This window comes from Esox lucius, chromosome 5 (genome assembly GCF_011004845.1).
Source record: "Esox lucius isolate fEsoLuc1 chromosome 5, fEsoLuc1.pri, whole genome shotgun sequence".
NCBI lineage: Eukaryota > Metazoa > Chordata > Actinopteri > Esociformes > Esocidae > Esox > Esox lucius.
The window spans coordinates 17,830,541-17,847,823 of record NC_047573.1 but is presented as its reverse complement, the minus strand read 5'-3'; the positions used below and the strand labels follow the sequence as shown (position 1 = coordinate 17,847,823).

At 39.8% G+C, this 17,283-nt stretch overlaps 2 protein-coding genes across 3 annotated transcripts; one reads left to right on the top strand and one right to left on the bottom strand.

The window, feature by feature from the left end:
• The first annotated feature begins 810 nt into the window (after positions 1 to 810).
• aqp8a.1 (aquaporin 8a, tandem duplicate 1) lies at positions 811 to 4,791 on the top strand. Of its 2 annotated transcripts, XM_034292415.1 has the most exons (6): positions 811 to 1,154; positions 1,356 to 1,482; positions 3,285 to 3,499; positions 4,053 to 4,187; positions 4,539 to 4,626; positions 4,662 to 4,791. In XM_034292415.1, the coding sequence occupies exons 1-5, from the start codon at positions 886 to 888 to the stop codon at positions 4,579 to 4,581; spliced, it is 789 nt and encodes a 262-aa protein (XP_034148306.1). In that variant the 5' UTR covers positions 811 to 885; the 3' UTR covers positions 4,582 to 4,626; positions 4,662 to 4,791. The 2 variants fall into 2 exon arrangements, with proteins under 2 accessions (XP_034148306.1, XP_010903710.1); XM_010905408.2 differs by having other exon boundaries at positions 4,539 to 4,791.
• Positions 4,792 to 13,707: 8,916 nt separating this feature from the next.
• zgc:163057 (hemoglobin subunit alpha-D-like) lies at positions 13,708 to 15,268 on the bottom strand. The gene is given in 3 exon segments (NM_001304166.1): positions 13,708 to 14,025; positions 14,373 to 14,577; positions 14,918 to 15,268. Coding segments are annotated over 3 exon segments (426 nt in total). The 5' UTR covers positions 15,010 to 15,268; the 3' UTR covers positions 13,708 to 13,896.
• Positions 15,269 to 17,283: the final 2,015 nt, after the last annotated feature.

The following is a 17,283-nucleotide window of genomic DNA, read 5'->3' as shown; positions in this document are numbered from 1 at the left end:
TCTGATGAGACCGAAATCAAACTTTTAGGCCAACATCTTGCTATGTCTTGTACAAACAAGATACAACTCATCATCTGGTTAATACCATCCCTGTGGTGAAGAATGCTGGTAGGTGTGTCATTCCATTTTGATGTTTCTCAGCAGCTGGGACTGGCAGTCTGGTCAGGATCAATGGAAGGCTGAATGAAGCAAAATAGTGATGTCATGGAATACAGATGTCCTTTTTATTAATAAATGTGCACACACTTCTAAAAACGTGTTTTCACTTTGTTATTATGGGTGTTCTGTGTAGATGGCACAGAACACCCATCCTTATCTATTTTAAAGGAAGTCTATAACACATTGTGGAGAAAATGAAGATGTCTGAAAACTCTGAAGGCACTATATATCATTGTTTCACTACAGATACACCACACAATTTATGTTTATGCACTTTATCCATGAGAGATAATTCACTCTCGCATCATGGCAAAATGTGTATCATTATGTAGAAATGTTTTTTTTAAATGGCAAAGGTTTCTCAGCACCCTTGGTAAAATAAATAGTAACTCTTTCTGGCCCCCAAAAGGTTGGTACTAATCAAACAAATGTTTTTCAGACATTTTTCATTGTTGTATTCTTTGAACTTTTTATAAAGTATTGCCTGTCTCCAACTGTTTGCTGTAGGATCTATGGGAACCTGTTGGGTCTGTTGGCTTAGTGTTTCCTACCTAGTTACATACATTGTGACAAATACACCCACGTATATCCTGAGACCACCCCAATGTGACGCCTCTGACGGTCCCGTCTGCACTCTTATCAGAGCGTGTATCCCTCTCTACCTCACAAGCTAACCCAGCAGGGGACGGGGACACACAGAGAGCGCGCAGCGGTCAGCAGAGCAACATGTCTACAATAGAGTCCAAGTCAGAGCTGTTCACAGTGGCGGACACCACGGTGGAACAAGGTTCTAGACCGGTCCACTCCAGGAAGGTTGTGGCGGCCTTTGAGAGGTATGTCCAGCCGTGCGTGGCTGAGGTGGTGGGGTGCACTCTCTTCATCTTCGTGGGATGCGGGTCGGTTATTGAAAACACTGGGGTTCCGGGAAGCATCCAGCCGGCCCTGGCTCATGGATTGGCACTGGCAATTGTTATCGCTGTTCTGGGACAGATCAGGTAAGGACTGCCTGATCCGGCAGTCTGATCTTATCATGATCTGGACACAAAGTATTAGAATGTTTTTTCAGGGTTTGCAGCTGTAACATGTTAGCAAATCTTCATATCTCATCTTAAGAAATGTGCTAAATAAATGTTATTTTACACGTGGTGCATGAGCTCCAGTATCGCTATTAACCATGTCATTCTGTGTGAGTTCAGTGGTGGCCACTTCAACCCAGCTGTGTCTGTCGGTGTGTGTGTCAGTGGCGGACTGGAACTCATTCTACTGGGACCTTATATTCTCTCCCAGATGGTGGGGGGAATGATCGGTGCTGGCTTGGCAAAGGTAAGAGGGCTTTTGTATCAGTTTAGGTTGTTTTATTTGCTATAGAGAGATTAACAGCTATGTTTGGATTATTAGGATAGGGTATCCACACTGATGCACACTATGCTACAACAAAAAGTCATACTTAAAAGGATAAAAAAAACGATTTTGGTGCACATTAATGTTTTGAGCATATTTCTGCTTCTTCATAATAGACCCTTTTTTAGAGTTATTGTAAATGAGTACACAGTCTGTTGCAAATAAATAAGTACTTCAGTGTGGGCTAAACTACTGTTTTTGATTAATTGTCTATTAGTATATACTCAACCATTTTGCAAATAATAACAGAATTACAAAAGCATGACCAAGTTGTGATAATGAAAGAAGCAAACCTGAGGAAAATTCCACATTACGTATAACGTTTCAATATTTAGTGAACAGAAGGAACATTCAGGTGAGGGTGCTAAAGATGTTATATGCATTTCATTTGCACTCTCATTTCAACTTCAATCACACTGGTGTGAGTAGTCAGGATGGCTGTTTTTGGTGGTGGATCTTTGATGTCATATTTGGCTTTCACTGGTCCTGAGCCGTCGTTAAGGTCAATGGCATTATGAACTTTACCCTGCTGTAGAATATTTCTGCCAAAAAACTTTGTTGCCTCTGTCAGGAGACTGAAACCTGTCCGCAACTGAATCTTACTGTGCGTCAATGACCCCAAGCACACATCAAGATTCCACAAACAAATGGTTCATTTACCAAAGAATTTACACTTTGCAATGGAGGAGCAAAAACCTGTCGTTTGAACTTAAGTTGGCAGTCAATAAGCACTAAAAGATGTTAGGGATCTGGATTGATTATGTGTGGAGGAATGGTCTTAATATCTTTTCCAATCTCCTGAAAAATATAGCCAAAAGCTCAGTGCTGTTACACCTGCAGGGAGAGGATGCACCAAGTCCTGAGAGCAAGGCTGTTTTACCTCAGTTTCCTGAGAGGATCTGGCTCTGTTTCATTCTCATGTAAAACTAATACGATTGGGACACACAGTGATGATCCCTATGGTCATAGATGGACTAAACTGGAGCATTTTTGTCGAATAAACAAATGACATACTTCACACAATTTATATATGCATTTTAGGTCTTTTAACATAAGGCAGTGTGAAAGTAACCGGACGAAATAATCAAAATGTACAACTTATTGCCTTGGTAAAAGAAACACTAAATGAAGGATAACAGCAGGTGATTCCAGACAGTGTGGAGTTAACATTCTTAGAGTCATGTATAGAAATGCTGCGCTGGCCCATTTTCTCCATATCTTTGTTTCTGTGGCTAAAAGGAGAGATTACAGTGATTTTTTATGAGGGTTGACCGTTGAGGAACAGATGGCAGAAGTTTAAGTAACAAGGACTGGTCAACATGCGGAAGTTTTAGCAGTCGCCGTGGAATCATTATGGGGCTGTGCATAAACGTACCAAATTCTGGAATTCCTATTGAAAGAATCATGTTGCATCCCTCCAATCTATTTCCAGACACTTGTAGGATCTACGACAAGGTGTGGGGAAAGATGTTTTGGCACCGTGTCCTAGCTCAACACACTATTATGTTATGATGGGGTCTGCTTTATGTTGGAGGTTACCTACATGGAACTGTGAGATAGCAAACAAACTTGTGTGCGAACCAGTCTCCATACGCCGTGTTGTTGTGAATGGTTGAGGCTATACTCTTCATCCAGTTTAGATATCTTTTTTTTCATATTTCCTGTAACAAGTAATCCAACACGATCACATTGTAATTACAGGCATATGCTGTGATATTCCACAGGCAGTCTTCTCCAACAACAGCTATACCAGTGCAGAAGGGGGCGCCTTCAACATTGTTGAAACCAGTGAAGCCGTCGGCCGCGCCACCGCAGTGGAGATGGTCATGACCCTCTTCCTGTCTCTGGTGGTCTGTATGGCGGCCATCAACGCAAGGACGCGCACTCCGCTGGCCCCACTTTGCGTGGGGCTGACAGTGACTGCTAACATACTGGCTGGGTAAGGGCTAGGCTGGGCAAATAAATGGAGACCTGGGTATGTCAATAGATGATTTGGAAGGCCTGGGGGCCTGTGTAATGCACTGACGGGGTAAAAACGGAAATGGACTGGCTGAACGGATTCCACCATGTGTGATGTTACACAGAGGGATATTGATCCAGAGCGGAGACCAAGAATGACAGATTTTTTTAATCATCACAACAACCATGGCATATTCAGATGTGTGTTTTTCCAAGGAAGGAGAGTAAATTAGAATGTTAAAAGCACATTGGACTATTAAAAGGCAATTTGTTTTGGGTTTGTAGGCTGGTCAGTGATGGTCTTCAGGGGCCTTTTGGCAGGGTATTTTGAGGTTAGCAGCAGAATTGTTCGAATACCTTTTCTGCTCTGCCATTTGTTGTTATCGACAATGACATGAAATCACAGAGCAGAAATAAAGAGGACATCAATGCCTGCCTGATAACAATTCATTCAATTAGTACTCACATTGATCGGATGGAATGCATTATTTGATCAATCCAGTAAGCATGTGTTTGTCCCGTTGGGCTTTCAGAGGGTCAATATCAGGAGGATGTATGAATCCGGCACGCGCATTTGGTCCTGCAGTGGCAGCAAACTACTGGGAATACCACTGGATCTACTGGGTGGGACCAGTGGCAGGGGCCATTATCACTGGCAGCTTGGTCAGGTAGGAGACAGCCTTTACTGGCTTATGTTAATAGTGGCATTTGGATTGTCATGCGGATTGGCTGTGATATTTCATGATGGCATATTTGTCTTCATTCATTGGTTTATTTTTTTTTGTTTACACGTGGCACTGTTGACATGCCGGCCACACACAAACACGTTGCCACCACCTTTGTGGTATCTGTAATAAGTGTGTGCACGACATATGATAGAATTCTACCTGTAAAGGGCGCTAGCATGTCAAAGCATTCTCACACGTTTCCAGCCCGTGGTGGTTGTACAATATACAGTTGGTTGCTCAATAAAACATTGTACTATTTGGTTTCACTATTATTGCACGTTTTCTGCACAGGTTGATGTTGGGGGACCAGAAGACTCGTCTTGTGCTGAAGTGACAGAGTTCTCATCGAGGCAGGGTGGAGTTTTTTGTTGTTGTTTTTTTTGTTGTTGTTGTTGTTTTTTTGTTGTTGTTTATTTTTTGTTGTTGTTTAGAAACAATGCAATTATATTCCAAACTATAGTTTTTCCCTCGGTAGCTGCATACCTTTTATAGTTCACGTTGTTGAACGGTTGTTTTGAACTGTAATAAACTGTAAATCTAAATCGAATTTGTGTAAATACATCGCATGTAAATCTCTCACCATGCGTCATGCACTCAGTCCATCAATCAGTCATTCATGATATGGTTGATTGTTCTTTGGTGGAAAACATTGATAGTTTGATCTATTATGGTTTTACACGATAGGTCATGATAACTCCACATTATAACAGGCATATAGTACATACATGTATTGATAATATTAATAAACAAAAATGATGTTTTTACATTTTCCCTGCATCCCAGATTTAGACATTTTAGGTAAAAAAATATAAACATTTCAACTGGCATGTATACAGTGGGGAGAACAAGTATTTCATACACTGCCGATTTTGCAGGTTTATCCACATAGAAAACAATGTAGAAGTCTGTAATTTCTATCATAGGTACTCTTCAACTGTGAGTGACGGAATCTAAAAGAAAATCCAAAAAATCACATTGTATGATTTTTAAATAATTAATTAGCATTTTATTGCATGACATAAGTATTTAAGCAGAACTTAATATTTGGTTCAGAAACCTTTGTTTGCAAATACAGAGATCATACGTTTCCTGTAGTTCTTGACCAGGTTTGCACATACTGCAGCAGGGATTTTGGCCCACTCCTCCATACAGACCTTCTCCAGATCCTTCAGGTTTCGGGGCAGTCGCTGGGCGAACACAGACTTTCAGCTCCCTTACATAGATTTTCTATTGGGTTCAGGTCTGGAGACTGGCTAGGCCACTCCAGGACCTTAAGATGCTTCTTACGGAGCCACTCCTTAGTTGCCCTGGCAGTGTGTTTCGGTTCATTGTCATGCTGGAAGACCCAGCCACGACCCATCTTCAATGCTCTTACTGAGGGAAGAAGGTTTTTGGCCAAGATCTCGCGATACATGGCCCCATCCATCCTCCCCTCAATACGGTGCAGTCGTCCTGTCCCCTTTGCAGAAAAGCATCCACAAAGAATGATGTTTCCAACTCCATGCTTCACGGTTGGGATGATGTTCTTGGGGTTGTACTCATCCTTGTTCTTCCTCCAAACATGGCAAGTGGAGTTTAGACCAAAAAGCTCTATTTTTGTCTCATCAGACCACATGACCTTCTCCCACTCCTCCTGGACATGCGCTGGCTTGAGCAGGGGGACCTTGCATGAGCTGCAGGATTTTAATCCATGACGGCATAATGTGTTACTAATGATTTTCTTTGAGACTGTGGTCCCAGCTCTCTTCAGGTCATTGACCAGGTCCTGCCATGTAGTTCTGGGCTGATCCCTCACCTTCCTCATGATCATTGATGCCCCACGAGGTGAGATCTTGCATGGAGCCCCAGACCGAGGGAGATTGACCGTCATCTTGAACATCTTCCATTTTCTTATAATTGCGCCAACAGATGTTGCCTTCTCACCAAGCTGTTTGCCTATTGTCCTGTAGCCCATCCCGGCCTTGTGCAGGTCTACAATTGTATCCCTTATGTCCTTACACAGCTCTCTGGTCTTGGCCATTGTGGAGAGGTTGGAGAGGTTGGGGTCTCTCACAGTGGAAGTGTACCTATGATAAAAATGACAGACCACTACATGCTTTGTAAGTAGGAAAACCTGCAAAATCAGCAGTGTATCAAATATTTGTTCTCCCCACTGTATATATCTTCTTCACATTATCAACAACAAAACTGCATTTTCCATGCATCCCTGACTTAACACAGTCTCAACTGTCAACATTTTTTCATACAGAAAGTGTTGAGTTGTTAATCAAGTCAGTGCTCTTCCATTTAAATTAGAGATGCTGATATAGTGACCTTGATCAAGAACAGCTCAACTCAGGTAGCCTTACCATCACGCATTACGCTGCATGCATAACTATTAGGCAAACTGAATTCCACAAGATTAATTTTGATTGTTCAACAAACACAATGCTCTCAGTCAATCCCAAATGTGAGTGTTTAACAAAGGAAAAGTGAGTTTTGTCTTTCTCAGGGGAATACATAAATGTGCACAATAATTAGCCAACCATTAGTGTGCAGATTTATTAGGCAACTAAATGACAAAAATAATTTCTCCCAACTCACTTGTTTATTCTCAAATTTTAGATTAAGTGCAACAAATAAGTGACACAAAATGAAAATTAAATAACATTTCTGGCCTTTCAAAAATATTCAGTGACCAATATAGCCACCCTTCTTACCTGCCATGAGTCTTCCATGATCAACATTCATGATCAACTTTCGCTGAAGCGGCAACCACAGCCTCCCAAATGCTTTTCAAAAGGTGTATTGTCTTCCCTGACTGTAAATCTCAAGTTTGAAAAGGGCCCATAAGTTCTCAATAGTATTTAAGGCAGATGAGGAAGGGGGCCAGGTCATTATTTGAGCATCTTTCAGGCCCTTGCTGGCTAGCCAGGCAGTGGGGTACTTGGATGCGTGTGATGGAGCATTGTCCTGCATAAAGATCATGGACTTCTTGAATGCTGAGCACTTCTTCCTGTACCACTGCATGAAGATAGTATCTTCCAGAAACTGGCAGTAGATTCGGGAGTTTCAGTCCATCTTCAACATGATAACGTTAACGGCCCAACTACCTCATTATGTCTTCAGGTATTTCTTTGCCCAATCTTGACACTTAAGTTTATGAATATTATTCAGCGGTGGTCATGTTTCAGCCTTCTCGGCCTTGGCCATGTCTCTGACATCTTATATTTATTAAGACAATGTACCTCAATGAACATTTCAACACCCGGGTTGTCAGTTTGATTCCCACAGGGGACAAAGTATTCATTCTCTAATGTAAGTCGTTCAGGACAAGAGCTCATGCCAAATTCCTTAAAGACACTGAAGACATTTATTTATCTCTACGAACCGTTAAGCTAGCTCATGAATACTGGGGAAGACAGAAGGGTATAAAGGCAGAGAATCCTACGCTGACAGTGACGGACGAGAATCATAGAGAAATAGGAAATAGCGTAGATGAATAAAGCCTAAGTGAAATTGTTAATCAGTGGAAATAGTATATGTAGCACTTACGTTTTCTACCAAGGTGTACAGTATGTTAATCACAGTCAGAGATGAATAAACTGCTGTTTGGAAAGACAGTGTATTGCAGATGAACACAGTGCATAGGAAAGTGTTCAGTTGCCTTCCCCTTTTCCTTATTTGATTAGATAGATTTTTTCCTCATTAATATACACACAATACCCCTGAAAATAATATAGTAGATGTATCAGCGAAGAAGACTATGAAAACAATATCAGTATTGTCTGTGTTTGCAAAGCACATTTACATATACCCAGACTGTTACTTTGTGTAATGGCACAATGTATGTGGACAACATATATAGACAGAATATACACATTTTAAGTTTTGTATTACAGTGGTAATGTAAAAGCCATGATGCTATAACGGCAAAGAAAACACACACAAACCAGTTGTGATTTGTCTCCGAAAACCCTTAAACATTTTGAATATATACATGGCAAATCCTTAGCCTATAAATCAAAGTTCCAAGACTGACTTTCATAGGGTAGTATCCCTACCATAGAACATGGAATTCCCAATTAATATTATAACCAGTGGGGGAACACTGCACTCTTGTGGCAGATTCACAATGTTATACAATTTTCTATTGAATTTTTGTTGTGCTGGATGCAGCTCTGTCTGTCTTGCTTCATTGTGAAACTGACAAACCTATTGTCTTCTCTTTCTGTTTGAATGTTTATGGATTCTTGAATTTTTTGTAATTGTAAATGTTTAAAATTCGACCAGGGAGGAAAGTGCCTGACTGACTGACCCTTGTTAAATAGTGTGGTGGTTAGAGATGTGGACGTGTGACCTATAGGTCCCTGGTTAGAATCTCCTTGCAGTTGAAATAAATGCATAAGGATTTGTTCTAGATAGACAAAAACTTCCCTGGCTACAACTTTCAGTATCGATGTTATAGTTAGCCTAAACTAAAATCTGTTTACGGTTGCATTGCGACTGTTTCTGGTGGATTTTCAGTATGCTTTTTGCATGCTTTTTGGGTCAGGATCGACAAAAACCTAGCTGGCTACAACATTCAGTAGCTACATTTCAACACCCGGGTAGCTACGAAACTAAAACTTCACGGTTATACAGTATTGCATGCATCCGTGCATGCTTTTGGAGGTAATATAGGATAGATCAAAACCCCTTGGGCAGTAAAATATTAGGGGTTTCCACGATTCTCTCGTCTTTTCACTTGACGAAAAAGTCAGCTATTGTCACCTATATTGATAGTTATTGTATCAATATCAATGTAAGAAAAATGTATGTTTTTGTGCCTTGAAATGAAATAGCTTTGGCAGGGAAAAGTTCATCTTCAGTCTCGCTAGCAATGACTATTCCAAGTAGTAAGTAAATACTAGTAAGCCTATTACTGGCTAATAAGGTGTTAAAACGGCCAGTGGCAAAAGCCATACAGTTCATAGATGTAATTTGTGGTGGAGGTAAACTTGATAATAAATGTTAGTCAGTTTAAAACAAAGCTTAATGGTGTGTAGCCACTGGGCAATTGTGTAACTCTCGTGTGGGAGACCCAGGTTTGAATCCTGTGAGAGCGACAACATTGTTATCACTTCTAGTTGCGGGCTGGCTGAACTAGGCTTGCCTGGTTCCTTTTCTGGTTAAAATGCAGCAGCAACATGCATTTGTTTACTTATGGGTCAGTTGATATTTTAAAATGTATAGCATAAACAAATAAAGAATTTGATACATTTAACGTGTATAATATTATTGATTTATCAAAAGTAATCAAAGTATCAAAAAAGCTGTAATTATGTTTTTTTAAACTGTAGACAAAAATAGTTGAGTGAAGTCAGGGAAGGTGCTTCTGACAGCTGAAAGTTGGACACATCCAGAGTAACCCCCCATGCATTAAAACCTACATGATCAATTGGTGAGAGAGAGCTCTAAGAAATATGAATTTGCACTCTATATACAGTCACTGGTGCAGCCAAGCGGTGGCAAGGGTGGCCACGGCCTTGTATGCATAATATGCTTCTTCTATCTGATATTTTACATCAGGTACCATTCATTTAAATCAATAATGTATATTTTTCATTATCGTTAAAGTGAAAGAAAATAACAAATGCATAGCCTATTTGATGAACAATGAGCACATGTAGATACAAAGACATAACACATTAAAACAGGTTTGTTGTTGTGGAACTCAAAATGTGAACTGTACCGGTATTAGTCTATGCACATCAGATAATTAATAACATTAACTGTAAAATAAGAAACCAAAGTATATCAGTATACAATTCCTTAACTCTCATATTGACACAGTTTTTTGACTAATCTATGTACTACAACAGCATATCAGAATTCCTGAAATGTATTTATGGCTCTTAGTTCTGGTGTGCCACCCCAAGATTTTCAGTGACCCCATCTGGCCACACCTATGAAATAATTATGGGGATGGCACTGTATACATTATTTGCACCATAGGTAATAATAAAAAAGGCTGTGAATGAATATCACTTTTCCACCTTAGTCTCCAAAACTACGTTTAAACATTACCTCCATGCCAACAAGTTATTTGGAAGGATTGTCAACAGAACGCTTTTTCAATCGCCAAACCACAAACGTATACGCCTGGACTTTGTCAAACATCAGTGGACCTTTGATTGAAACCAGTTTCTATGGTCAGATGAGACTAAAATTGAGCTTTTTGGCAACAAACACCAGAGGTGGGTTTGGTGTAAAAAAAGAATCATGGTTGTGCTGAAAATGACCTAATCCCTTTGTTGAAATATGGTAGTGGATCTGTGCGGTTGTGGGGCTGTTTTACTTCCAAAGGCCCCGGGGCATTGTTAGGACACATTGCAACATGGACTCTATCAAGTACCAAGAGATTTTTGTCCACAACCTGTCAGCCTCTGACAGAAGGCTTAAACTGGGTCAATGTTGGATCTCCTAGCAGAACTACAATCTAAAGCATACCTTCAAATATAGCAGAAAGTAGTTTACTGACCATAGAATCAAACTTTTGTAATGGCCATCAAAGTCTCCTCACCTGAATCCCATTGAAATCTTGTGGGGTGAGTTGAAGAAGAGAATCCACAAGCAAGGACCAAAGACTGAAGAATCTGGATACTGTATGGAGGAATGGTTTCATATGCTCATATTTCTTCCCATGTGTTCTTCCACTCAGGTGCGCTATATCAAATATCAGCCAGAAAATACTTCATTACATAGGTTGTTTTTGTTTTACCCCCTCACAAAAAGTTATTATTTTATAATGGTTTGAGTAGGGACATGGGGAGAACAAAGACAACCAACTTTTCCACCAAAATGAATGAACATCTGAAATGAAGGGTATTTTACGATTTAGGAAACTCAAGGTGTGAGAAGAAAAGTCTTGATTGTAGGTTTGACAAATGTATTTATTAGCTATAGAGCTGTCCAGAACATCTGGCATACATTGATGGGAGAGAGAAGAGTCCTCTAGACACACGATGTACCCCCCCCCCCCCCAAGATAAATTACTTATGGAAAACACATTCCTATACGAAAACTAGTCAAAAGCTGCGCCTCAATGCACAGGATGTCTATGAAAGTATCAACTGTGTGACTTCCTATGGAAATGTCTTCACGTCAGCATCTGATATTGTGATATGAGGAAATCTCATGTAACTTTTTTTCTGAAGGTGTTAAATATGTGGCAGTAAACTTTGAATGGCATTTAAAAACACATTTTAAACATGTGTTTACATTGCACTACTCTAGATGTCTCAGTTTGAAACAAACCCAATGGTAATATATAACATAAAGTTGGGAGAAAGTTTGTATATGATACAAAATGCATGAAAAGGCATAATGTTTATCTGGATATAGGTGGTGATGGATGTTAAATCCATCCATTCATTTCAGCATCTGGAACAGCGGTCCGGAGGCTCCAGGTCAAGTTTGATGTAGACTATTTCAGCACCTAGATGGCGGACAGCGCCAAGGCTCTGAACTGCAGTACGCTGTACCAGGTCAGCTATTGTATTGTTGCCTTTTTGTCCGTGGCTTATAGGCTGCTGTCTGCGAATTGTGCACTTTGGTGCGAGCGCGTTCCCCGATGTACGCTAATATAAAAGTTGTTTACCAGACGCAAACAGCGATTCTGATTTTCTTAAGTTGGTAAAGCATGGTGCCTACGACACACGACTTGTGGGTTCGATTCCCGCGGGCTGCCACTACTAAAATGAATATATATGCATCCACAACAATAAGTCACTCTAGATGAGAGCGTCTTCTACCTAACGTGAATTACATAATGTTGAATCACAAAGCGTATTGCGTTTTGGTACACCAGACATACATTAGCCTAGTTAGTACTTTAATTCTCAAAAAACTCTGCGTTTGCCTTGCATAATTGCATTGCAGAAGCAGTTTGGTGCATGCGTGAGGGACGGACGGAAATTGTTCAATGTAAAACTTTTGTTCCACGCATTCTCAGATGACACATAGCCAGAGTACCCTTATAATCAGCTCCTGTAGACTGGTCACTTAATAGTATCGTGAAAATTGGACAGATTCCCATGAATATGCCTAAGTGTCACAATTTGCTAATTGTCCCATTTTCATAATATTACATGGTACAATAATTGTCTGCAAGAGAGTGTGTGGTTGGGTTGGTGGTTTAGCTACATCAGTTAGCAGAATATTCTATACCTGGTCCACTTACACGCGACTTAATTCAATGTGGTTTGCGGGAAGAGAGGATCATAAATCCTGACTGGCAGCCGTGATTAGCTTTGAGACGCATTTGTTCTCCATAAATGTTAATAGCAGGAATTCATATATCTGACTTTGGCATATGCATTTAACTAAAATGTAGTGAAGATAGTGGGTTGGTGAAACTGTAGGCTACGTGTAATGACAACTAGTTTTTACACAGCACCCGTTGTTATAAGGCAGGCTATACACGTTTATTTATGGAACTACAAAGATCCCTTCAAATGTAAATATGTGTGATCGTGTGGTGGTGACCCACAGTAAATGTGTGCTCTGGATATCAACATATCCGCCTTATCTTTGCCATAAATCGGGTCACACCAGAGTCACCCTGTGAAAAGCAGGTGAAGGCATTCACAGCCCCCCGCAGTTGGGGCATTCACACCCGGCTGCTCCAGCCAGCAGTTCAATAGGCTAGTAATCACGCAAACGTTTTACTTTTTATTATGTTTCAAATACATCTTCTCGTGGATAAATGTGTAATAACTATTTTAACAAAAACCTGAAATCTATGAAATCAATGAAAATCTATTTGATTAAGAATCATATTTAACCCCTTGTTCTTTTTAACACCATGACCAAGCTACCTAAGGAATATCACCCACAGCTTTTGCGCGAGGTATTCTATAGTCAGATTTAATTGGTTATTACCTCGCGCCCTCAGTAATTTAATTCAGGGTAAATGACTTTGCTTTGGGTTGGTTCGTTCTAGAGCAGTGGTTCCCGACCACGGCTTTTAGGACCCCTGGGGTACTTGGCTTACCCAGAGGGAATACCTGAGATGACACCATAATTTTGCTGGTAAATGCACATGAAGGTGTACTTCAGGGGCAGTCCAGGCATATAAAAGTCAGTTGGTGGTACAGTAGCCTAACTGAAGAAGGTTGAAAGCCACATCATGTGACCTTTAATTCTGAAATTGAACTCAACAGTTTACTAATGCTACCCCCTTACATTTCTATCTGCATTGTAGGCTAGTATACACCCCAAAATCAAAATGAAACAATTGAATGTTCTGTTGTCTATCGGGCATTTTTAAGCATGACTATCTGACCTTTTCACTGTTGTGACTTGTTCTTAATGTGTGTATCTACACAGTACCAGTCAAAAGTTCAAGAGTATTTCTTTATTTGTACTAATTTCCTCCTTGTAGAATAGTAGTGAAGACATTAAAGCAATTAAATAACATATGGAATCATGTAATAATAAAATCAAAATGCATTTATTTTGTAGCCATCCTTTGCCTTCATGACTGCTTTGCACATTGTCTCAACCAGCTTGGTGAGGAAGTCACCGTTAAATTACGCAAGAAAACGCAAAAGGGATTTTTCACGTTTTATTACAAAAGAAAAACACACACATGAAATACTATATGAGGTTCATATATATATTATGCTCATCGGTATTTCTCCGCAAGGACTGCTGCGAAAGCAGAAAGGAACTTGTCCATGGCCGCATGCGCAACTGGGTCGAAGTCACTGCCCATGTGAGCCGCCAAAGTCACGATTAAACAGTGAGAGAGATACTGTGAGAGAAAAAAAACATAATAATTAAGTTTAAAATAACAAACTGCACAGGGCAAGCTGTGATTTAGATATCTACGGATGGAAACCAATGGACTGCCCCAATAACACACTTCCACTTCATGGATTGATAAAATATGTTGTAATCTCCCAGTCTATGCCAAAAAATACGCCAAAAATAATGTAGACTAATGAATTTACATTTCTGGAGAGTGGACAAGAGCACACTTCATGAATGAAGCGCTATGAACCACTGTAAGTAATTGTTCCAGGAAATTATATAGAAGTAGTGTTAGAGATGCATATGGCTATGATTGAACCGTTAAACAAAGTGAAGTAGGGGAATCACCTTAAAGTTGTAGGGGTCTATTTTGAGTTTGTAGGCATGCAGCGTTTGTAGCGGTGCCAGGGTAACCATCATCGAGCTGATGTCTTTGGAACACTCCGCTATCGCTAGAACAATCTTCTTACCATGGGACAGCATTTGCTTGGACCGGGGTCTGATGTCGAGGTGGGAAAAGTATGTCTTCGTTCCGGGAAAAGTGGTCATCATCCTATATAAATCATATTTGTGTTGTTCCAAGAGAGATCACTGTTGCTGATTTTTTTCCCACAAACTTTGAGTAAACCCACAGACAATGAACCAATTTGAATGCAGCCTATATATTATAGTTAATAATATTAAATCACATTTCCACAAACAAATAACAATAGCCTACAACATTTTGTTGTTTTCCTTATTACACTTTCCACTAAATACGTTTTTCAGAAGTCTAACAAATAGGCTACAGTTTTTGCGACGAAAAGGTAGTTGTCAGGAACTGCGTCTATCAGAAAATAATTGAATTACAGATGTTTTTGACTTTCTGTTCATCACAATTAATGTAGACTTACCTATGAAGGGATTCAGATCCGATTTCGGAAGCAATTGGAATCATTTTCTCCCATATTTGAGCAATCAGCTCTTTTTCTTCTTTTGAGAGCATATTGTTGCTAACCCGTTTGGCTGGTAAAATGGTTGAAGTGGAATGTCTTAAGACAAAGAAAGAACGAATGAAGGGTGCATGCAGCACGGGTTTGGGTAAATATGTTAGTCAACCATTTTGTCACCAATTATCCGTCTGAATGAAAACATATTTTCTGTCAGTATTCACTATAATTGTCTATGTTAGATGAACTAATGGAATATTTCGGCGGTCAACAAAACAACTAACTCCTTCGGGTTGTTTTTCTTAAATGTAGGCTAAAGATAACCACATGGGGGAGGGCAAGTTGTGCAGACCACGGAGTTGGGCATTGGCCAGAAGTAGAACTAGTTTCGGCCTACTAAATTACATGGGGCCTCTTGGCAAAACCAATTTGTTAATTTCACCAGTAAAAAATAAGAAACTAAAACATTGTGTGTGTGTGGTTGCTCATCATAAAATGTAATAAAGAGGCATGATCTGAAGATGGGGTTCATGTAACAAAGTTATCCTTAATTAGCATGTTAGAAATGTCTTGTTGTTATGGATTGGGACTTTGTCTCCACCCAACCCCTTCCTTCATTGTAATCTATACATACCACCCAGGGCCAGGCAACTGACTAGGACGTAATGTAAAGGCTTAGTAGATATGATGCATAAAGAAATGTTGTATAGCTCTTAAAACCAATCTGGTTGCATTACCAATCCATTATAGTTATATTCCTACCAGGTCCAGATTTGAAAAAGGTTAAGGCCAGACATTCTGTTGATGGGATTAGAAATCATCCATTTACTCTTAAAAATCACCCACTTACCAAATTAGAATAATATGCAGTACTTTTATAAATGAAATGTATCTAGCAGTTAATTTAAGTGCAGATTAATTAATTGCATCAAGAGTAGGATAAGTAATTTAATATATACAAAAATATATATGGTACACAGTGTAGAGTAGTTTATCTCAAATTGAAGAAGTTCTACTTTCCTGCAAGTTTCACTTATATTTTGTATTTGTTTTTATACTTAGGTAATATTGAATTCCTGGCTAATCTGATTAGTCTCAGTCTCTTTAGCGTCTAAATTATTGCTGCGCTTTGTCATCCAATTTGTAGGATACTGCTCTGTAATGTTATTAATTATGTCTGGTGTTTTTGTCTTCAAGATCCGATTAGAGCCATATTGATTTTAATGTGGTTAGTTCGGTATTTGTACTGTAGACTACTATTCTGTATTATGTCATGTTGGGATTTTTGTGTAAACAGGCTTCTTTTGTTAGCCTGGTTGCTGGGAATCTTAATAAAATCCTTACTACCTAAACTAATATCTCAGACAACAGCGTCACATTTCCGTTCAATCTTTTCTTTATTGTTTCATTGTTTGACCTTTTATAATAGTTATGGTTAAGTCTCACCTTTCACATCAGAAAAAAATGGGTCCCTAACAATCTGAATGACACTGAAAGATTATACTAATTTAATCTTGTTTCCATAGACTAATAGCTTTCAGTTTATATAAAAGCTTTGTGTTAAGATTATGATTAGCCTTCTCAACCATTTGCTCAGATATGGGAATTAGAGCGTTTCATTCGGGCTCAAATCAGAAAAAAAATACACATTTATTTTCGAAAAGCAATACGTTTTTAATCATGTTACCAACTGCTTAATCTCACATCTGTTGTGACAAATTAAGTCTATTCAACACAGTTTAGGAGCGCTGATTCGCTGTAAGAAGTATTTTAAGATACATTGATTGACAACACTTCATGGGCGGGACAACAGTTAAACAGATGATCTCATTGGAGTATATTGCCTATGTGCCTATGGTTTAGGTGTCACATTTTTACTTTCAAATATAAAGTCTGTGTAGGGTAGCTAGGGGTATAGCTGTAGGGTGGCTAGGGGTGGGGCTGTAGGGTGGCTAGGGGTGGGGCTGTAGGGTGGCTAGGTGTGGGGCTGTAGGGTGGCTAGGGGTGGGGCTGTAGGGTGGCTAGGGGTGGGGCTGTAGGGTGGCTAGGGGTTGGGCTGTAGGGTGGCTAGGGGTGGGGCTGTAGGGTGGCTAGGGGTGGGGCTGTAGGGTGGCAGTGAGGTGGGACTGGTAGACAGATAGGGTCCAACTAGGAGTGGATGATGAGGGAGTGGTTTGTATAAGATATCAAGCTCATATACATTTTTTCACTGCTTTACATGCTTCTCAAACCAAAGATATTTAAAATAAATAAATGTGCAGCATGAACTACAGTAAGTTATTTCACTTGCTCATTCTCACCCTCTCATTCCCAAACTCCTTTCACTCAAA